General features: G+C 38.0%; 3 protein-coding genes across 8 annotated transcripts in view; 1 reads left to right on the top strand and 2 right to left on the bottom strand.

Moving 5' to 3' along the window:
- ddah1 (dimethylarginine dimethylaminohydrolase 1) overlaps nt 1-1869 on the top strand; it is a 70515-nt gene extending 68646 nt beyond the window's left edge. For both annotated transcript variants that reach the window (XM_080032275.1, XM_080032274.1), the window contains exon 6: nt 477-1869. In XM_080032275.1, coding sequence (XP_079888401.1) covers nt 477-593 — 117 coding nt within the window. In that variant the 3' untranslated portion in view covers nt 594-1869. The remainder of the gene's footprint in view (nt 1-476) is intronic.
- Nucleotides 1870-3656: 1787 nt separating this feature from the next.
- On the bottom strand, nt 3657-13176 carry mpl (MPL proto-oncogene, thrombopoietin receptor). Its single transcript, XM_080032732.1, has 12 exons — nt 13027-13176; nt 12133-12253; nt 11582-11757; nt 10673-10833; nt 10116-10263; nt 9708-9822; nt 9441-9610; nt 8559-8701; nt 7643-7802; nt 5613-5694; nt 5284-5371; nt 3657-4988 (listed from the first exon to the last, which is right to left on the bottom strand). The coding sequence occupies exons 1-12, from the start codon at nt 13136-13138 to the stop codon at nt 4515-4517; spliced, it is 1950 nt and encodes a 649-aa protein (XP_079888858.1). The 5' UTR covers nt 13139-13176; the 3' UTR covers nt 3657-4514.
- A 2606-nt stretch (nt 13177-15782) lies between these two features.
- Nucleotides 15783-23763, bottom strand: part of tie1 (tyrosine kinase with immunoglobulin-like and EGF-like domains 1) — a 45817-nt gene continuing 37836 nt past the window's right edge. For all 5 annotated transcript variants that reach the window (XM_080032469.1, XM_080032468.1, XM_080032466.1 and 2 more), the window contains 7 exons: nt 21379-21569; nt 20641-20754; nt 20192-20262; nt 18327-18367; nt 17779-17875; nt 17363-17462; nt 15783-16779 (listed from right to left, as the gene is read on the bottom strand). In XM_080032469.1, the coding sequence (XP_079888595.1) occupies nt 16708-16779; nt 17363-17462; nt 17779-17875; nt 18327-18367; nt 20192-20262; nt 20641-20754; nt 21379-21569 (686 nt within the window). In that variant the 3' untranslated portion in view covers nt 15783-16707. The remainder of the gene's footprint in view (nt 16780-17362; nt 17463-17778; nt 17876-18326; nt 18368-20191; nt 20263-20640; nt 20755-21378; nt 21570-23763) is intronic.

Raw genomic sequence — 23763 nt, 5'->3', positions numbered from 1 at the left:
GTTGTCCTACCTCACATTTTTTTTTCCTCTCTGCAGGGCTTTTAATATCACAGAACATTTAAAAGTTGACAAGTAGAGTAAATAAACTTTTTAAGTGTTGCATAACTTCTCCATTTCAGTTTAACTACTGTGAGTTGAGCTGTTACTTCAGCCTTTTATTAGCAGCTTGTTGTCGTGCTGGCTGGAGTGCATGAAGATATCTATTTTGTGTTTGATTTTTTTTTAAATGCAGAAGGGCATATATACAGTATATAGCATATTTATACTGTATATATATATACATAATGCTATGATATAAAAGTATATCATAGCACTAAAACAGGGTTTGAAAACGATATCTGGCTGAACATTGTGACGATTTGTCGATGTTAAGCAAATGTACACTAATAGCAACACACACTAAATTAAAAACCGTAAAAAAAAGCAGGACAGTTGTATATTCCACTGACGGCCTTGTCTGTGTCTGTGTCCTGCAGGTGTTTGAGAAGCTGAAGGACCACATGCTGATCCCCCTCTCCAACGGGGAGAAGGTCAAGTTGGATGGAGCCCTCACCTGCTGCAGTGTGCTCATCAACAAGAAGGCCAACATCTGAGCAACAGCTAACCAGGGGGTCTGACACAGTACATGGTTTATCTGACCATCGACTATCCCCGAGGTTTAGCGAAACTATATTTGTACTTGGAAGAGAGAGTAGGCAAGTTTGTTGTTGCTAAGAAAACCATAATTTTGACGTAGATGTCCCCCCCATTAACTTCAATCACTTAATTAAGTTAAAGCTCGTAAATAGTGTGTGAAACATTCAGTTGACATAAATCATAATCAGTTTTAGTCACTATCAGGATGAAGATGTAACATTGGAATTGTTCTTATTTTGAAGTGTTGTATAACAATCTCAATTCAAGGCAAAAGCACAGGTTTGTTTTTGAAGTATTTGCTTCTTTAAAAAAATTGTTAAAAACTAGTAAATTCTAATTAATAACAAATCGTATTAACTCTGAGAAAAATGTGCCATGTTGAGCCCCCAATTTTCTACCTGCAGAGCAACTATTGCTTGTGTGGTGAGTCGTGACCAACCCTTGCTTGCTGTTCAATGTTTACAACCCTTTAAGAAAACCACTCACACAAACAGAGTAGTGGACCAACGCAACCAGATGGATCTGTTTGAATAGTTTTTTGTTGCCATTGAAACATTTGTGTTGCCAATCTTAACAACATTGCACTGCAAGTTTAGGAATGACATAACTAACACAGACATCTGAACTTTGGTTAATACTGTTGACATGCAACATTTGAACTGATTAAATTCTGGATGGGTTTGATTAAATTTAGCAATTGGGACCCCGTTTGTAATACACTTTTCAAGAACTGTATTAAACATCAGCGTCACTGTTGCTTTTAAACTTGTATTGGAAATACATTTAGTTTTACAGTTGGTGCTGAGTATATTTCATTACCAGACATTATTTTAAAATCACTAACCTACCATTGTGTATTTCATAAAACTGAATGGCCATCTATGTGACTATAAAGTCAACTTAATTTCTCACCCTACAGTTACAATTTTTGAAAAGTCCTCTGACGATATAAGCATTCGGTACAATCATTTTGTCTTGATAGTTTTTTTTTTGTGATTTCTTATGATTTTGTGATATTGAAAGTACTGCCATGGAGACCTGAGGAGCTCTTACTTTTAATGACTACTATTCCAACATTAACACCTCAGTTCCTTTCAATGATCCCTGTGATTGATCCTGAAAGAACTGGTATTTCCTCACACTGTTGGTTCTGTCTGTGTTGTTGATTACACTGGTGCTTTTTTTTCCTTTCTGTTTTATTTGAAAAAATAAAAATAAACTGACTGAGCGCAAGCTGTGAAGCTGTTGTTCCTCTTAATCCAATAGCACCAAATGTGTCTGCAGTGAGAGGGTTTGTCGTTAGCATGCAGAACAAGCTAACTGTGTTTACACTATGGTAGTTGACACAAGGTTGATTAATCTATCAGCTCCACAAAATCCCAAGAAGCTCCCATGAAATGTTTCAGTTGTTGAGTCTACTGCTAAGTACCTGGACATTCAGCAGAAGGGATAAAATCCACACTCGATCACCGAAGGCTTACCTCATGTAAACGCGCTGACAGTGTTGTTGTAATTACTCAGAATTACTCATGGGGGGCGCCAAAAGTTCCGCACTATAACTTTAAAAAAGGATGCTGATGAGCTCTGTTTTGGTGGCCTTATCTCTTGTGTTGCTGAACTCACTGTCGGAGGCCTGCTGATGAAGTAGGCCTATACGTAAACATTTACATACACTTCATACTTGACATGCTACACACTCCGCCCAACACATCTGAAACCATGTTGTTTCTCATTTGTGATTGTGGGTGAAAGTTGAGGAAATGACATCATGAGATGTGATTCAGCCCTCCTTCCATAGAAGCTGGTGTATGGGCAAGCGGGCAGCGGTGACGAAACACGGAAAGAATTCCTGTTGGGAGGAGAAGGCTTGTACACCAGTAAACACTGACTCTCTTCAAAAACTTTGTCTTACTCTTCACTGTTTAAAACACTCTCACTTTCTCCCCACCCTCTGCCTATTGCCTCACAGACGATTCGAGGGCTTAATTTATGACAATGATATCATACAATCTGGCGTACGCCGTAGATGTGATGGCCTGCCGTTAAAGTGTGACACTAGTAGTATATTTTACAGAAGGCAGATTGGCTCTGGTGCGCGGTGATAGCATAGTTGCAGAGCCTCCAGGTCTGATTCTCACGCAGTTACTCCAGAAGGCCGAGCCAGGCTTGCAGACCGTCAAACACTGTCTGATTAATACATCATAAAACGTTGGATTTTATTCAAGTAAAGTGATTTCATCTGATGTAGTCATCCATTCTCACTTTGGCCACAGATCACCTCTGGGTTGTACAGCTCTGACCCTTTTACTATCGGCGATTTAAAATCAGAAAAACATACAATGCATTTTTTTTGGCTCTTCTCTGGCAAGGTTGTGTGTGAGTAACTGATCATGAAAAAAAAGTGTATTGACTTTATTGAGAGCTTATTTTTTCCTCTTACTTATCCCGTTCACTCATCCCAGTAGTCACTGACGTTGTGTTTGCCATTTGTTCAAACTCAGGTCTCTTGGTTTTCATACAGTTTGTGAGTAATGATTCTTTGAGTCATCTTAAATTGAGCTTTTAATCTACTTTGTTTAATAAATTAACTTCTGGCATTCCACTATGCTTTATTTTTTGATTATTTGATCATTTAATTAATTTAATTTTAATTAAAAATGTTTCTGAAAGCTCTTGACAATATTTTTTCAAGTACATCCTTTAAGGGCAAAGTAGGTGATGTTATAGATAATTAGGTGTCATTATGTGAGATAAAACACAAACCTGAACCTGGGCCAACATCTAACTGCTCTCTCACTTTCAGTGGTGTAGAATAACTGGTGCCTGTTAAATCTCTGCTACCACCTGGTGACACAAGAACGCTAAAACAGAAAAAAACTAAGCGTGTATCAAAGCATACAGGCGTGACCTCAGAACATGCAACTGGAAGAAAAACAGCTTTTCAATGTTTATTAGCAAAAATGCCTCAAATTATATAGTATTGAAAAACTTAAAGCTTGTTGTGGATGTTACAAGGAACCACATACCAATTAGGATATACGTTTTAGTTACATCTTACATCCATGAAAGCCTCCTCAAACTCAAGTGGGATTACAAGGAACTCTATTAAAAATCAAGAAATATGTACAACAAACAAATATGTAACAACAAACAATGGGAAAATATCTTAAATGATGCAAATCATTTATATGTTAAAATATATGTAACGTTCAAATGCAATGATAAAACAAAAAAAAAATTCTCAGTCCCCCTTAGAATATCCATTTTCACATTGTCTTACATTATCACTTTTATCCAAGGTTTTTCTAGACCTCTGTATTGTTTAGTAGGGTCCAAATCATTTGTGTTTTGCTCTTCTTTACCACCAAAGCTCATGAGTTGGGTCTTTTCTTGCAGACTCCCAAAGTATCTTGTGATCTAGAGGGGACCTCTGGTGGACATAAAAAGACACCGCAATGTAGATAAACAGTTGAGGGGGAGGAACACCTATTCTGTTTACAATAATGAATAGTAAAGTATCTAACGCTATTTTCTTAGATATCATTCAAAATGTAAAGCTTGAACATTGAATATATCCACAGAGTTCAGTCTCCTCTAGTTTTAAGTCTGGACTGAGGAAAAGCCAGACCTGGTAAGTAAAACTATGGGCCCTCAAACATCACGCCTATGACACAGCTGCCTCATGCAAGCAATTTTCCACAATTAATCTGACACACCGGAGCTAGTGATGCAGGAAACGTGGACATGTCTGTATCCACTTACAGTGTGCTCTTATGTTGAATAGAGTGCATATTATACAACAAATCTGCACCAGTGGAAAACTTACAACATACCAAGTGTATGTTGTAAGTAAGTGTAAGTTGTTTTATACCAAACATTTAACCACAAGGGAAATTAGTATAGAGGTTGCCTGGCCCCCTTGCATTAGGGACCTTGCAGTCCAATATGTCTGCAGGCTCGGCCAGTGCCATGTACGCTTGGTTGAGGAAGTCCGTGCCGAAACATGGCGGGACACACACCGGGCCTTCGCCACAGAAACAGTGACATGTTTGGAATAGCTCCTCCCTCATCCCCGGCCCTTCTTTCTGTGCCACCTGCTTGTGGACATACGCGTTCCCTTTTGGGCAAAGGATGACACTGTCTTTGTTCAGAGTCACGTAATCTTGAAAGACCTCCGTCCCTTGGGGGTCCCCGTTTACCTGCTCTCTGCCAAAGGAGCTCATTTCTGGTAGCAGCGGCTTGGTGGATTCCTCTGACGGCTTCCCCAGTCCTGATACCTCATCTTCAGACAAGATCTCCACCACGGATGAGGTGGTTTCATCAGAGCACTGCTTTGCTGTTATTGGAGGATCCTGTGAGAGTTGCAAATGGAAAATTGATTCATGTTTAACACTTGGGGACAGTGACACATGTTTAAACGGAATGTAGTGTAAAGTATACTCTAGAAACGTGATTTTACTCAATTCATATTTTGGTATTACTTGTGTTGTATATATTCCCAATTTGATATCCGACTATACATCTGGAGTCTGTTCTACCTTATCCATTTGAAAAATACAATAAATCACCATAAAGTGTACATTGTGTTCAATGGGATGCAATGAAATGTGCATGTATCGTAAACAATTCTGTGTATGAATAGTTTACCCATCTATGCCCGTTTATCTCTGTCAGAAAGCATTGCAGGTACTTGTCAAGGTCAGGCACTGGCGGCCAGAAATACAGCTTGAGCTTACTATAAGAACACACAAATGAACAGAAATGAAAAATGAATTCCAGCAATGAGGTACAGAAATACAATGAAATAATTGCTTAGAGGCTATGAACAAATGTGGGAATGATTGTGATGTACAAAATGATATCCATTTTGAAAAGATGATTGCAGCAGGTATCACAATTTTAAGTTTTAAAAATGTCTATATGTCATCCAAAAAAGTGACTGATTCAAATTTCAACGAGTTAAAAAGTGATATTACCTGAAGTGAGTATAAAACACAGAGATGAGAATGCTGGCAATTATGAGCATCAAGACAGGAATACACAGCAGGAGCAGTGTGCCTGTAAGGGGGTTATTAATATTGCATTAAGGATTAAACCATGTGTACAATAATTATTAAAAAAAAATGCAACATGTAGTTCTATAATCAGATTTTAATGTACCAAGGCATATTAGCACATTTAACACACCGTTACAGTTATAACAAATCTAAATTCAAATGAACTACGAGAAGAACGCTTCCGTCAGTCTGCCCAAGGGCAGCTGTGGCTACTATTGTAGTTGACCACCACTGGTATGACTGTGTTAATGAATGGAACCTGGAACCCTGTAAGCGCTTTGAGTCCTTGGGGAATAAAGCGCTATATAAATCCTATCCGTTATTATTATTATTATTAGAACTAAGATTGCTACACTGTAAAAAGAAAAACGTATTTTTTACGGTAAAAATCTGGCAGCTGCAGTCGCCAGACTTCTATGGTATTTTTTTAAAGGTGTTTTACCAGATACAAGAGTACCTATTTGCAGACCCATGGAGAAAACGGACCTCCACTACACCGGAAGCAAGATGGGGCCACGCCCCAAACTCATTTCATTCAGTTTGTTTTCACTTTACGCTGCAGCTCCGACTGAAGAAAGAGTGTCACTGCAACAACGCGACCCTGTACAGTTTAAAGCAAAATCACTCCATAGAAATCTCCATTTTTATAATTTCCTGATGATGTTACGTTTAATCGATCATTTGTCTGTGTACATTCAGTACACTCTCAGTTTCTCCCGGCGAAAATGAAATCCAAGCTGTGGCCGCCATTGCTACAGTTTTTAATTCAGGTTTTTAAAAGATTTATAAGTTATTAATTGGGTTTTTGATAACATTGTTGGTGAGAAATGTGTGTCATACTTTCACAATCTTCACTCAGTGAATGTGTACGATTTAGTTTGATGGTTATCACGAGTATTATTCTGGACATCGCAAGGTTTGTTTATCTTTGATCAGCTGCTTGAACAACGTGCATTTGTTGATAGCAGAGATTGCACTGATTGTGAATTAAACAGACGGATTTCAGAAGATGTACACAAAGCTTCGTTGCTTCATTCATCTTCTACCTCAACATGTACTTTTTAACACCGTCCTGGCCACTTGGGACCCTTAACAAACGGACGTATTTTACTGTGTACTAGCACCATAACCGGTGGAAACTGTGTATTATTATTCACCGCTAGGTGAACTCCGGCAGTAAAACAAAAAGAAGAAAACAAAGTAGGTTACAATTCTGACCAATGAAATCCACTTCCGGTGGAGCTCACTTTCCCCATGCGTCTGCAAATAGGTGCCTCTCGATATTTAAGTAAAGGATTTCTCCATTTAAAAAAAATATATTTTACTGTGAAATAAACTGCATTTATTGACATAAAATAACACTATATGCTGTAAAAAAAAAAGTTTTAAAACTGTTGAAAAACTGTTGTTTTTACGGTAAAAAAACTGGCAGCTGCAGTCGCCAGAATTTTACCGTAAAAAATATGGTACCATTTTGTCTTCCATTAAGGTAAACAGGCTTTTACTGTGAAATAAATGGTTTGTAATATAAAATACTTTCTTAGTATAAATTCCAAAATGTTATTGTAAACAAAAACAGTAATAAAATGTATCTGTATTTACGTAAAAATCACAGTTTGGGCTCTTATAAATATTACAGTATGTATCCGTATATTCAACACAATGGTAAATAAGTTAAATTACAAATTTGACAAACGGTGCAAGATTATTTAACGGTAGAATAGTGTACTTTTTACACGAAAAATATGCAAAAATCACTGTTTTGGCACCTATATATATATTATGTATTTCACTGTTAAAAACAACTGTATTAATCTTTTTAAAGATTACGGGTTTTTTCTTTCATGGTTTGACAGTTTTTCACTGTAAAATCTACAGACAATTTTTACATGTGATTTTGAGGGTTCATTAATCCTCATTGACTTTTGTAGGTCTTAGTTTTTGCTTACCTCTGTCAGCTGGGGAGTCTCCAATAAGCACATCTGACCAGTCACTCCAGTGTCCTGAGTACATGACCCCATTAGGTTTAGCCCTGAGCTTCACACTGTACTGTTTACCTGCCGGGACGTCTAGACATGTGGCAGACTCAGGAGCCTTCAGGGACACCGTCTGGGGACAGAGAGGTTGACATACGTATATACGGGCGCATACACTATATTGTTGTGATGTCATAATATTGTAATGAAACGTCTATGATGATATTTGTATGTAATGTATGTCTTGTGTGGACCCCAGGAAGAGTAAATGACTGCTGATTTTAATGAACAGTAAACCTTCAATGTACGGACAGGTAGCGGATTGTGAGGAGATGTTCACTGATTTTTGACACAAAGTAATTTTGACAACAAGCATTCCCCAGAATTGCGGAATACACCTTTAAATGGCATTACTGATGATGTACTTATGTTTGGTTCTCTATAGCTTTTTTTACACTCCCCTTTACATAAAGTCATGTTCCCCCTTCAAGATTGTTTTTGTAATTATTTTTAATTCCCTGAATACTGTTACATATGCACAAAGTTTTTTTATGAATATCATGTTTTTTGCACACTGAATTCTCCCGCATCATTTAACATTGAACATTGATTGTGTTGCTGTATGTAGAAAAACAATTCCTTTCTTTGGTGCCATCCGGTGGTAATCATTTGGATGACACTTAAGCATAACCACCGACAGTCATCAGAATAATTATGAAGATACTACATTCACATATAATTAAACACAGTCATGTTAGTAAACAACCACAGTATTGTTGCATGTGATTCAAAAGGTATGACTACACTTCTAAAACTAGACATCCTTACTTGGCCTATGGTATCCTAGCCATTAGAAAAAAGAACGTAAAAAATTAAGAAAACATTTTACCATCCATGTTCCCCCGCCTGCTATCTTGTAGCTGACTTCATACTGCAGCTGAGCCGACAGAGACAGAAGAGGAGCTTCCCATTTCAAGCACAACTTATCGTTCTCCAATGCTCCTCTCGGATGACTTGGTGGGGATGTTTTGACTAACAACGAAAAGCACACACAATTTTTCAACTCACAAAGACATGGAACTGAATAAAGTAAAGTAAGTGATGAAGCTAAGCTAATACTCTAAACCAAAAAAAAAATCTTAACTTCTTAGGCGTTTACATCAACTAATTTTTCCATAATCATTAGCAATATTCTGAAGGTTGTTACACAAGAATGTGTTCATATATTGTCAATTGTTTGATTTTGGATAGGCAACATTTTATTCTTAAAAACATGCAGAAAAAAACATTTTTTATATTTTATTTATATGTTTAAAAAAGACTGGATCCAAAATATTTTTGTCAAAACTTTGGAATCTATTATGTTATATAATTTTAACTATTTATTTATGTTTTTTTTTGTTTTGTTTTTTTATTTATTTAAAAAAATTTTTTTGCACATATACTCTTTATTGGATATTGCCAATTTTGCTCATTTATTCAAACATTTTGGAAATAAATATATTACAAAAAATATTGTTTTAATGTTATGAACTTGCAAGTTGTTTCTGATAATATCAATAAGTACAATTGTATTACTCTATTTACCTGCAGTGTCTTTTTTAAGCAATAATAAACACACTAAAATAGAATAGTTTTCAAATGTAGCCTACTGGTTTATGTTTATGCACCAACAACTTCTTCATAGCCATGACACCAATTTTTTGTATAAATGACTATTTTAGTTCCTTGTGTGTTTTCTATCATTACACCTGAAACATAAATCACTCACTGCAGTTGTTGAGCGTAAACTCTTGAGTGAAGAAGGTTCTTCTCAGTGGACCTGAAGTGTTGTTCAGTTTGACCCTTATAGCTTGTGACCCATCACCATGGAAACGGCAAAAGTCAGTCAAATTCCTGTCGGCAACACACTCCGTCCAATTCGTCCAACCCGAAGATTCACTGTTAAGAGTCATAATATCATCACGTCAAATCACATGGAACTAAAGTCAATGGTGTTTATAAGGTTTATATAACCAAAAGTAATGTATAGGCCTACCCAAGACTCATCTTGTAGAAAAGTGTGTACTCATTCTCAACACCGTATCTGCTCCCATTCCACTGACAGCTGATAGTTTTCAGATCAGAGGTGTGGCACATAAGTGAAATATCATCTGAAGGAGAAAACATTACATTATTTATGTATTGCGGTATTGTATTGCATGTGCGACAGAAGAGGTCACCAGATAAGATGTTGTGCAATGGATAACAATTTATTTTATCCTTCTTCCATCCATTCAGACATAGGCCTGGCCCACCCAATAATAATTTTAATTTTGGACTTTATATAATTAAATTACAGCTAGGCCTAGATACGAATTTCACTGCTTTCATTGCCCTGTGCAATTGTGTATGTGGCTGATAAATTCAACTAAACTAACCAACATTCACACTCATTTGGACACACCTGCACTTTGTGGAACCACAGCTTGCACAGGGTGGGACCAGCTGCTCCAGTGTCCTCGGCCAACTTTGACAGAGACCTGGACCTCAACCTCCTCCCCTGGTACCAGAGAGTCTAGGAGCAGAGAGTAAAGGACTGCAGCTTCATTTGCCTGTAGAAGTCATGAAAGACACTCAGTAAACACACACAAAGTTCAGTGCAGCAGACATGTTTGTCTGCGTAGTAGGCCTAGTAAATAAACAGATCAGTGTATCAGTTTTTAATTACTCAATTAAATAATTTGTCTAATGAACAATTAACAATAACAATCATGACTCATCTGTGAATTTCCATAATTATTCACATAGGTATAATCAAATGTTGTTTAAAATTCTAAAATGTTGCATGGAGTCTTCATTATTGTGAATCATGATTGGGAATCAAATGAATGCAAAGAAAATTACTTCATGAACTTGACTTTAAGATTGTTGCCATAGCATGAGCCATAGGTACAACGAAAACTTATTTTTCTCCAGTTTGTAAGGCTAAAAAGATTAACAAGAAGAGCTGTGTTTTTGTACCTCTTCTTTGGTCTTCTCTCCCAGCCCCATAGAGGAGTATCGAATCCGGTAAATCGCTTCCCTTTCAAAATATTTTGGGAGCTTTGAGTGCCATGAAACCTGCAGTTGTCCTGCTTGGTCATTTGGATGTAAAGACGTATTAAATGGCGGATCCAGGAGAACTACAGACAGAACAAAGGGTGATGGAAAGGATGAATAAACACTTGACGGAATCCATTGATGAAAATGATTACTGGTGTTAAAAAGACAACATTTGGGGAGGCCCCGTGTCTTTCCTGGTACATGACCTTGATGAATGAATATCCCTATAAAGAACACAGTTAAGTCCTTCATCTACCCACCTCGGGATACCCATAATTAGTTAGCCCTGCTTGTGAGGTGTAGCTGCTTTCCATTGAGCTAGCATGACCCCTCCCTCTTGATTTGGTCATTGGTCCCTTCGATCCCATTTGTGGACCTTTTGTTGGGGTGAATATCATTTCTCTTATATAAGTCCTGCCTTGTCCAATCAGAGTCAAAGAAACTAATGCAGTTGAGGCCAGCAGCCTTGCACAATTCAAAGGTGCTCCGAGGAACTTTCAGTTTGTAGTAATTCTTGCACCCCCTTTGGACAAAAGCGGTAGTGTTTTTTCTACGCTAACTGTTGTTCTTGGGTGAGCGTACCCATGACAAAGGCATCAATAAAACTCTATAAAAATAGCATTCTTTTCACTGATGGTCTTGTTTGCTGTTGCATGTAATTTCAGAAATATTTAAAAGTTCCTCGTAGCACCTTTCACTGTGTGGGATACAATCTAGGATTTACACACAACTAATATCTTTATTCATCTGTTTTCATTCATTTTGATCAAAAACAGTAATGAAAACAGATGGATCACTTGATATGCATATTGTAGAAAAATATCTTACAGTGGTCCTCCACAGAGACATTCCGGTTGTAGCTGATGTTGGTGTTGCGCTCCACCACTTTGAGGAATGTAAGCACATACAAGAGAACATCCATGTAAGGGAAGGAGCAGATGTGGAGAAATGCTCCCTCTTCTGTTTTCTGGATAAACATTTCACACCTTTTCTGTCCAGTCAACCTTGATAAGGAAAGGTGACAAAAAAACAGACATTATGATTCATTGAATTAATCAATTGATCCAACATAATTTGTACAGCATCTTTCATACAGGTATATCTAGTTAAGTGCAAAACAGATGACTTATAAAACGTACAGGAAAGTAAAAAAAAAAAAAAAAAACAAGTGTTGGTTTTGCTGTTAAAAGTGCTTGGTTAGAACTGCCCCCTAGAACTGTGGTGGAAAAATAGAGGGTGGAGAAGCCATTTACTGTTGATTGAAAAGATATGATGTAAACAATTAAAATAAAAACATGATTCAGAAAATCATAAGGAAAGTACTGTTTGAATGATTTGGAACAGTGAGCAACACAGTTAAGTTTCTGTGTATAACATACTCATCAGCGGTGTAGAAAAAATCATAAGTCCTGTTGTCTGCGGTCTCAAAGAAGCAGGTGAAATCCTCTCCTGTCCGGGTGAAACATTTAGGATCCAGCTCATCTTTCAAGAGAAGAACATCTGCTCCAGAAAAAAACAAAAAATACACAATAGCCATTAATTATCCTGGAATAAAATAAAATATGTCCCACAAAGTCAGACAAGATGGCATCCTTCAACTTGTAAAATCAACATGTTAACTTGTGTCAACCAAGTTAGTGGAACAATGTGTTATGCGAAAGACCTATTCATTGATAAGACAAGATACCAATCTTTGTCACACAACACACACTACATGGCCAAAAGTCAGTCGACACCCATTGTTGCATTCAGGTGTTTCAGCCACATCAATTGCTAACGGATATATCCATGATATCTCCATAGACATGTTTAGAATGGATTGTAAAAAGCTCAGTGACACATAAAAACTTGTGACAATAGTCAGTTCGTAAACTTTTGCCCTACTGAATCTGCCCTGGTCAACCATTAGTGCAATGATTGTGAAGTTGAAGAGTCTAGGAACAATAACAGCCCAAACAAAGACTTCTGTAGTGCCTATGATGAACAAATATATACATATGCATATATCTCTGTGTATTATCTTTTGCACAAACACTGTCAACTGTCATCTGCCCTTAGAAGCAACATCAGCAAGCACACTGTGTATTCACACACTTGTGGAAGACCTTGCCAGAGGAGTGGCGGCTGTTATACCGCAAACAGGGGTACAACTCCATATTAATGGTTTTAGTGGAAAATAAATGCTACATTAGAAACATTTACCTTCATTGGACTGAATTCAACTTCATTCAAATTGTACTGCGGAATCAAAATAAGCCATCCGTTAACCATACCTTCTCTTGAAAGATGATTGACAATCCCATCCATGCAATGTGTCCCTGGCACAAAGCCAGCTAGTATCCACAAGCTAAGGAGGAGCATCTCCCACCTGCAGGGAGAAGTCATGGTATGTTGAGATGTTATGAGGATTAATACATGCAGAATATGCTAACCCCCCAACACTTAAACTAAGACAGCACGTGGTTGTGTATGTGCATTGTGTGTATTGTCTCTTATGCACAGTTTTAAGTAGGCATGAGTGGGTAGGGTTTAGAATGGCTGAGGGGTTGGCCGAGTGTAACGAGGTGCGCTAAGTGCAGGAAGCTTGCTTTGTGTACAGTGGAAGTAAGCGCCAAACAAAAAAAAATTTAGGAGAAGTGATTGAGAGTAAAACAATATTATTTCCATACTTTTTGTTTATAATCAGACAGTATAACAAGACACTCTACTACAGTAAGGGTACATTAATTAACTGATAGTTAATGCTTACTAAACACGTTTAATGGCTAGTTAATGCTTATTAAGCGTGAACTGACTTTTACTATTTAGTTAGTAACTGTTAGTTAGCTAATGCTTAGTGATGCATTAACTACGCCTAACTGTTAGTATAGTTAATTCTAGTAAAGCATTGACTTAGCAGTTATCATCGGTAAGTGACTGCTTATTAAGCACCGTTATTGTAAATGCATGTTACCCAGTTTTTAATGCCTGCTCGCTGATAAGGACACACACGAGAGAGTGCTTATACCCTCTGTAGGCCCCAACAGCCTCTGCTGATTTACCACATCCTGATAGTGAACAACAGCCGGGTACGCCAGCATGGTCCTATAATTCAAACATTTCTCAGCTAATAGATGTGTTCATGTTAAACTGATCCTCCTCCGCCAGTATTAAGGAGATATTTGATTTGTGCATGTAGGATGAAGGTAATGAAGATAAAGTGAACGGTGAAAGTTCCAAATAAGGCAACATGAGTATGAATGGAAACAAAACTTTTTTTTGGAGCTGGACATAAAAACTAGTTCATATTAATCTGGGGAAGCAGTTTTATCCTCATCCTTTGATATGAGACAAAAATCTGCCAGAATCTCTCATAAAACACATTCAAGGTAAAAACCGTAAATCAAATTTTATGACACATTTTCTGCCAAGATCTTTAATAATCTGTCTCCATTAATCTGACACCAAGTTAATAAACTTTCATCGTTTTGAGTTTTTATGATTTTCTTGGTGTTGAACTTGTGTATGTGATGCAGATTGTAAATATTTAAGAGGATATACATAAAAATTATATCAAAAGATATTGCTTCAAAGCAGATCGATTGTGTTAAACGCAATACAAATGTGGTTTTCTTTGATGAGAAATGTTCTCCTGCTTAAAATATTAGCATACGCTAAAACTGAAACTTGAGAACACGAGAACGTGAAACCATGAAAAAAAACTCTGCTGTGCAAAACAGCCCTGACCACAGACTGATGTAATCTCTTCTCTCACTGAGGTTGAGACAGCCCCCTGCGTTTGATGATGCTGCTCTGAAAGTTGTAGGCCCACATAAGTTACCCAGAGCTTTCCATAGTTTTAGAACTTCCATTTTTCTAAAACAATAAGCTCAACAGGTTATGAAATGGAACATTGTGTCATTTTCACAAGTGTCAAAGAGACAGTGGTGATGACATCAAGGCTTGATGAGTCTGGACGTGATGTGCTATTTCGAGGCAAATCTGTCAAATGACAAATTGCAGTAAAGTTCAGGCTGCCTAGCTGGAGGCATACTCATAAAACTGGAAAGATCACATAATACCAGTGCTTATCCATTATGCAAGACTGAACAAGAAAGGTATATAGCCAAGTTTGTTGGTTAAAAATGAGGACGCAAATACTAATGTTTGGACTTACATGGGAAAGTAGATAAATATGTAGGTTAACGGCTCAAACTAAGTAACTTTATATGTTGTACATTTGTGCTGTATTTGCTATGTTAAATAATCCAGGGTTACTTTGGAGCCAAGCCAAAGACTGCTTCATGATCTTCTGTCTGAATGGTTGAAACATAAAAAACAAGATATATTTTTCTCTTTTCAAGTGTCCAAATATGACAACTGAACTGTTGCTATCGTTACGCACATAATAAAGCTCCAGTACCTGTATACAACACAGGTAACCACGATATAGTGACTTGGTTTCCAGGTTTCTCTTGACATTCTGGTATATTTATTTGAGCCCTTGCATTACATTTTAAAGGGACTAAATCTTTCATAAACCGATGAGGCCTGTGTTTGATACGCAAAAGCTAGGTTTACAGACCAGATAAAAAAAAAATTCATGGCGCTCTTGTTTCCCTATTACACATTTGGGCTGTTGTTTAGCCTTTGTCCGTGTGTGTTGGGGGGGGGGGGAGCAGTCGTCAGGAAGCTGGCCTTCTGAGGCCGTGTTTGACAGACAGTTCTGTGCCTGCGGTTGGTTGGAGGAAACCCATTGACAGATCAGCTCTGTGCAGCAGTGTTCCTGGGTTCTCCCAGCACGCTAAGGCCCCCCAGTACCATGGCTTGTGGTTTCCTACTATGCTCACTGTGAAGCAGGACCCAGAAACAACAACAACAGCAAAACACAATCATCTTTGCTAGTCAGAGAACATCATCTAGATTCTAGGCCTACATATTTAAAACTGCAGTGTATAAGTGCACACTTGACTTATGCAAAATAAACTTCCATACTATACTTGTGGTGATGAGTCCAGTCACCACGCAAAACCTTTATTCAAGGGGCCAGTAAATGAAACACATACTGTACATTCTTTAATGGTGGATACATGACCATACATTTTGTTAGATTGCATAGTGTTAAAGGTCAACTATAATGGTGATAGCTGGTAAACTGCGTGTGCATCTGCCCCTGTAATAGCAATTTACAAACCCAAAAACATGGAGTTTCTACCCTGGTTGCATTCATATCAGTTGTTAACTACATTTGACTAGGAGTCTTTAATACTGTACATCTATTTGTCCATTAAACAAAGACAAAATACATATGGTAGCTTTTAAATTCACATGGCAGTGATAGGCAAACAGTAAATGACACAAATGGCATGAATGAGGCTGGTTTTTAAGTGCTACATGGTCCGTGTCTTTCATAGTTTTTTTCTAACAGTCTGAGAACGTGAAGGTTTGTGATCCACACACACTGTGTCCTTTAAAATGTCATCTCGGTGAAAAGATTTCCTTCTCCATTTAGAGCAATGGAGAGAGAGTAAAGTCCAGCGTCGACACCCCACAGACCCTGTGGTGTTTCAAACAAGTCACATAGCTCCTTAATTGCCGCTTCCCCCTAAACACTCACAGAAAAGTCTCCAGCATTGTAACTTTTCTCAATAGCAAGAGAGCACAATATTGTGTCTGTTTTTAGAGATAGGGGGGGCGGTATTTTTTCCCAAAAGGATAGTATAGCAACCGCGTCTCTCCATCCAAAAGGCCCAGCGATACTTTCTTCTCATCTCTTTAAATGCCTCTGATACATATCCACACACAGTGAGTGTCCTTTCACAGTCCTCCGTCTATAGCTGGGTGACTCTGGTGGAGCGCCTGGTCCTCCTGTCCCTGCGTTGTGCGGCGGGGAGGTGGCAGTAGCGCGGGGACCATCCTCTGGGTTTCCTCTTGGAGCTACGTGGCCTGCTGCGAGGGTCTGGGGGGGCTGGTAGTCAGGCCTCCTCCGCCGTGGCGTCTATCCCGGCGTAGGTGAAGTTCTCAAAGAGAGCCATGTTCACGTAAGCCTGGAAAAAACAGAAACACTCATAACTGTAATTTCTGATAGCTTTGATGTCCAGAACTTGGTAAGAAGAAATATACAACTGTCACAAAAACTGTTGCCAAATAGCTGTTAAGCTACAATTTACACAAATTCAGTATCAATGGATTTTAGCAGTAACGCCATTCTGGAGAATATATGTTGTCAAAAACACAACCTAGGCTCTGTAAACAGACATGCTGCTTGCTATGGTGGGCCCCTTTGTTTGCATACCCATTGAAAGAGGCTGTGTACCAGAATTTTTTTTTGCAGCACAAGCAAACATTTTACAGACAGGTAGCGGATTGTGAGTAGTTATTCACTGATTTTCAACAAAAGTGATTCTGAAAACAAGAATTCTCCAGAATCGCTGGAAATTGGAAATGAGGGTCACCTCTCAATGATCTCTCGCATATAAATAAAGGTTGAATGACTCCACCTTGAATTTAAGTTGAAGTATTTCACACATGTATTGTCCAAGTATCAATTGTGACTATGCAATAGGGTAGCCATCTTGATTTTTGAACAGGAGGACATTTTCTGCCGACATCATGATAATGCAGCATTACCTTCCTGGCCTCCTGCATCCTGTTGAGCTGGACAGAGATTTGGGAGAAGGGGGGTCTCTCATAGGGCCGGTCCCTCCAGCACTGCTTCATCAGCTCATAGCTGGACAGGGAGAGGAACATGGATGAACACCGCACAATACAGGAAATAATACACTTATGATTAGTCAGAATGTGCTGAATACCATCCAATATGTTACAAAAATACAGAATAAGCTAATTTTACGCTACAAACAAGATAGAATAAGAATACAATGTTTATCTTATTCTACTCTAATTTTTTTAATTTATCGTTCCTATTGCACTGTGGGCCAGTCATAAACGCCATTGACATTCTGATGTATGTCTTAGTTGCATATATCAGAACTGACAATAGAAAACTTTTACTTTGACTTGACTTGAAAATGCATAATACTTACACTTCATCATCACAGTTTTTGGGTTTCTCCATCCTGAACCCTTGTGGCAGTTTTTCATAAAGCTCAGCGCACGTCATCCCACAGTATGGTGTGCCACCTGACACACACACACACAGACACACACACAGACACACACACACACACACACACACACACACACACACACACACACACACACACACACACACACACACACACACACACACACACACACACACACACACACACACACACACACACACACACACACACACACACACACGAGGAAATATATTTATAATTATGACAGTGATAAGGATTGTTGTCACCATCATGTTACCGTCATTTCAACCACAGTAACACAGATAACACAATGTAGAGATATTATCAGAGAAAAATAATAATGAGATAATATTTGGCAAAGAAGACAGAACTTCTGCTGGCCTGTCAGCTGGTATTTGAGAACATAGAATATCTCGGCAAGTGTAAATAGGCTATGTGTAAAGTCATTCATGTAGATAGGTAGTAAGTGGTAAAGCCTCTAGTGCTGTCAGGCTGTGCTTACTTACCTAAGCTTACAATTTCCCACAGGAGAACGCCAAAAGACCACCTGGGAGAGAACATGCAAAGACAGATGTCAGTGAAGTAGGGAAGACATAAAAGGGAATAACGAAGGTTTTATCAGTAACACCTAAGAATAATCATTAAGTTACAGTAATGTCTTAACCTGGGACTTCTTTTTATTGAACATATTAAGGCTAAACTTGGCTAATAAAACATTTTATAACTGCTCCTCTACATATAAAATACATGGTTAAAAGTTTTGAACACAATATTTATTTTAGTCTCACCAATATGAGACTACATTTGGATCTAAAAAATAAAAAATTGGCTTGTAAAACCTTATAATTTCATGTTTTCCATTGCATTGGATAGAAATCATACTTTGAACTTTTTGTCTCGACAACATGAAACCACCATCTCTCCTTCAATCTGATTAGTGACTCAATTAGTGAGAAATACCAACAGTTGCACACATGTGCAAATGGTGGTATTTGTCAAGCTAGGCGTGTGGTGTAGATCATTTGAGCAGACAAAGGTTGTTTATGCAGTTGGCATGTCCCCTTTGTCTCTGTTTATCTGATCTCTACTGTGTGTGCACCATGTAGAGCTTTGTCTAAGATCTTAAGATTATCGCTCCCTCCATTACACTCTGTTTCACATAATAACTATGACATTTAAAGGTGGAGGACCATTGTTGTCAAATTCAACTTCTTTTAAAAATCGTGGAAAAAATGTGTGGGAAAAAACCTGGTATTAATACACAGCCTAGCTTCTGTAAACCGGTATGTTTCTAGCTACGGTTGGCTCCCTTTGTTTACATACCACGTTTACTAGGCTGTGTATTAACACCAGATTTTGTTTCAGTTCACACACAGCCCAGACAGGTAGAAAATCATGATTCACTTATTTACTAAAACAAAAAGTGATTTGGTCAACAAGCATTCTCCAGAATTACTGAGTCCACCTTTACATTTGACCTACTTTTCAGCCCCCACTCCCCCGCCCACCCTTCCCCTGAAGACGCTATTGTCTTTTTCCAGTCTGTCTTTGTAAATAAGAATTAGTTCTTAAAGACCTGCCTGGTTAAATAAAGGTAAAATAAGTTAAACAATTCTCCTATTATAGTTTATAACGCTTGTTGACCCTATAGGCAGCATTCACACTTCTTCCGTTATCTGTCTAACTCTGTATTAGTTTATTCCCCGCTGTGTATAAATAGGACCAACGTCTCAGTCTGTCTGCTAAGTTGTACCCAAAGCTTCCTGGTTGCTCTTATCAGTTACACAGCACACTGGTATCACTCCACCAGTGACATAGGGATGATTTGTTGTTTTCTGAACATAGGCATTTTGTGTTGTACGTAATCAAAACCTCGCTAGGGGCTGAAATAATACTAAAGGTGGAGTCAGTAATTCTGGAGAACGCTTGTTGTCAAAATCACCTTTTTTTGTCAAAATCAGTGAATATCTCCTCACAATCTGCTATCTGTCTGTACTGTGTGTTTGCTGAAAAATAAATCCATTGTTAATACACAGCCAAGGCTCTGTAAGACAGGTAGCGGACCGTAAGAAGATATTCACCGATTCTGACAAAAAGTGATTTCTCCAGAATCACTGATTCCACCTTTAATAATGTTCCTGTGATGCTAAAAAAAAAGCAATGAGAGGAAGGTATGGTTATTTTTCAAAGTTGCTTGATAGAGAGGATTGATTATCTGAATACAGTAACCATGTATTCCAGGAAGTGTTCAAAAAACACCTAGCCTATATGGTTTTAAGTTTGCAAAGTCAGAAGCTTGCCATCTCGCCTAATATGCCCCAACAGTTCTCAGAAATATGTAATGACATTTTGGGTTGACACCATTACTTACACGTCACTCTTAGTCGTATACACGCTGTAGTTCAGGGATTCAATAGCCATCCAGCGTACAGGCAGCCTCCCCTGAAAGCCAAGCAACTGATTCATGTTAATTTCATGGGATAGTAGAGAATAACTGTAAGCTTATTGAAAAAAATCTTAAGTCTAAAATAAGTAGTTAACTAATGGACGAAATACACTGCTCTGTGGCATTGGTGTAGAGATGTGAGTAGTTTGTCTGTGCAGCTGATTGCTCTTTTTTAAAGACATGTTTTGTTATTATCTTCAACATGTGAAAAATGTGTGTATTATGTGATAGCAGATACTATCAATAGCATTAATCAACGATAAGTCAAGTGGAAATGCATTGATTTAAAAATGTCTGTCTCTCAAACAACTAATGTTCTCCATTGGCCAAAACTGCAAAAACAAGCAACTGTGTGTATGACCCCTGACACTCACCATTGTCTTCTTAACGTAAACCTCTTCACCACGGGACAGGCCGAAGTCTGCAATCTTGGCCACAAGGTTGTCACCTACAAGGACGTTCCTGGCCGCCAAGTCTCTGTGGATGAACTAGAACCAGCAGAGTAGTGTCAGTTGTAACAGGTAGGAATGCAAGGCCTGATGTATGAATGCTTAACACAGAAATGACAAATGTTTGAACATAGAAATGATTCAAATTTTGTAGCGAAAAATAAACTTTTCTTAAAAAAGAAATACATTTGTTTGAAAGAACAGCTTCAACACATGTGTATTTCGATGAGCCAATGTGCAGTGTTGTTCTGAAAGCCAATGATGTAACTGGTAATGCTCATAAGCTTGGGTAATGTAACTCAAATCACATTATTTCTATCCTGATGCGACGGTAATAATGGAATAGCTCAGTTATCGCAACGTCTTTTGAATTCTGCACTCTGAACACTGCCAGTTTTACTATAGCAGTGTACAGAATACAGCATTGATTACATTACTTATGATTTAATGAGAGCAGTTTATGTAATATTTACTATGTTGCAGAAGTAATATATAATTATTATTATATAGAAGTCATATAATAAATATATTTTAAATTAAACTAATTGAATCACATTATCTACGTCAACTCTCATGGGGCAACTTGATTTTTTTAATTTGCTTTTAATTTTTTCAATGGACTCATCCGCCCACATACTTTTCCACATGTCTTCGTCCTCCTACCTGTTTGTCACTCAGGTAGTGCATCCCTGTTGCTACGTCTACAGCGAACTGCAGCAGCTGCTGTGAGGTGAGGGTGGAGGCCGTGCCGTGCTCCTTGGCAAAGGCAGGATCCGTCTCCAACACTCTGCTCTTCCTCAAGAAGTCCAGGAGGTTACCGTATGGGGCGTATTCGATGGCTATGTACAGGTAACCTAGATAACACAGACAGGGGAGACATGTAAGTTACATTAGAGAAGAAGGGTAGAGTCTGCAGTTTTTCATCTTCTATCTGTACGAGATGTTTGAAGCTTAGCCAGACTCCAAACTGTAATAAAAATAAAAAATGTGTCTTCTTCTTCTTCTTCCTAAAAAAACGTTGCAGCTGGTACGGAGCTTGGCTTTGGCCTTCACCAGTTCTGTCTTGACATTGAAAGAGATAAAAAAAGGCCTTTGAAGAAAAATCCCCCCAGAGCTCAACCAGATGGCAGAGGCTTTTGCTAATAGATGACAGCTTCCAGCCAAAGCCAGAGTTCCTGCAGGTCATCAGGCGTTTTGTGCTTGTTGGAATCAGTTTCATGTTGATTTCACCAGGACCAGAGAGAGAGAGAGAGAGAGTGTGTGCCAACTCAATTTGTTAACACCATATGTGGAAGGAGAGAATGACAGCATGGTGGACGGACTATAGTCAAAGAACCCAATGCAATCATGTTCCTTCTCAATTCAAAGAGGTTATGTTAATAAGGACATTCTGCTTTTTATCACGCAGAAATGTATTTTTCTAAAACAATTTCAGAACTCAAAATGTAACAGTAAAAGACTGTTTCCTCAAACAAAGAATATTGGTCCAATTCTCTACTGTAAAATGATGCTTGTATGTGCTTTCTCCTATTAAAAAAAAGAGTGACCAACTTCATTAAAACATAATGAAAGTAATGAAATGCTTGCTATAAAAACAGATCTAGCTGACTATTTTGTTTTTTCAATATTCCTCCTCTCCTTGACATTTAAGTATCTTTCAAGTATCTATCAAATACCTCATGTCCCGCTGTTTAAACAGTTCAGTGCTGAATTCTTCCTGCACACACCTTATTCTTTCGCAGTGTTTATATCAGAAGAGCATATTTTGTCTCAGATCTCTGTCTGTGAGATGAGCGTGGGTATGGGGTGAAAACCAAACCATACATCTCCACATCCCACTTTGTTTAAATTACAGACAGATGCTCAATGGATCAAATGAATGAAAGGCCGCAAACCAGACAAAAAGTAAATTAAGCAGAGAAAACGACTTAAATGCCAAAAACAGCAATTGAGCAGACTGGGGTGGTATAGAGTATACATGTATTGTTGTAATCCTACTATGTCCTATCACTGAATACAATATGTGACCCTGAGTTAAACAACAGATGTAAACAGAGCAGAATGTTAGGTCTGCAGAGTCAGGTGCTATACTTGATAGCGAAAGCGGACGGGAGACACGGCAAATTAGTCATACGTTTATTTATTCTGGGCTGATTTGGCTTTGTTATGTCCTCGCTGATGTACTTTCCATACTAGACTTCCCCTCGTCATGTGTTATCAATCTTTGATCAAACAAAAAGGCGACTCAATTATTCAATGTAGAAGCCATTCGGATGTAGCTGTGGGAAAAGTGATACTCCGCGGTAAGAACTGGGGCCAAGGAAACCTTATACAAATACATAAACACATGACACAGCAGTGTGTCTGTGAGGTACATGGGCAAATCAAACACATGTGATAGTGCAAAGCGCTTCTGGCCAACGAGGGCTTATTTAGATTGGACACAATGGGGTGCTTTCCAGGTGCAAGAGGACAAGAGGATCAGGGAGTATCTGTTTGGATGTCAAGCAGGGAGAATTTAACCTGTTCCTATACAGCATTAAGATAGAAGTAGGATCTGGTCAGGAACTTGTTTTAAGTACACCGACATATCACACACAACATATCAGCATAAAGTCAGTTGCTCCATACAGTGTACACATGCCCATACAACATATGAGGCAAGACATCAATAAATGCGCACATAATAAATTAGAACTGCTTAATTGATACCACAATTAGATTAGAATTTAGAAAAATGTAGAAGACATATAATTTTTCTTACCTGCAGAATTTAAAATGCAGTGTCCACCAAATTACAAATGAAATATACAATACTTAACAAAATACATGATTTATTGTGTATATATATATATATATATATATATATATATATATATATATATACCTTACTTATCTTGTGTTCAGGCCTGGTAATATATATATATATATATATATATATATATATATATATATATATATATATATATATATATATATATATATATATATATATTACCAGGCCTGAACACAAGATAAGTAAGGTAAGGTAACACATTTAGCCTTCTC

The sequence above is a fragment of the Ammodytes marinus genome (assembly GCF_949987685.1).
Source record: "Ammodytes marinus genome assembly, chromosome: 8".
In the NCBI taxonomy this organism is placed as follows: Eukaryota; Metazoa; Chordata; class Actinopteri; order Uranoscopiformes; family Ammodytidae; genus Ammodytes; species Ammodytes marinus.
This window is presented reverse-complemented; position numbering and strand designations above follow the sequence as displayed.

Coding starts and splice junctions, on each gene's coding strand:
- mpl (XM_080032732.1), bottom strand. CDS start 13,138: ATGACTTCTCCCTGCAGGTGGGAGATGCTCCTCCTTAGCTTGTGGATA. Junction 12,254..13,026: donor CAATCATCTTTCAAGAGAAG/GTATGGTTAACG, acceptor TTTCTGGAGCAG/ATGTTCTTCTCTTGAAAGAT. Junction 5,372..5,612: donor GTGTTTTATACTCACTTCAG/GTAATATCACTT, acceptor GTGTTCTTATAG/TAAGCTCAAGCTGTATTTCT.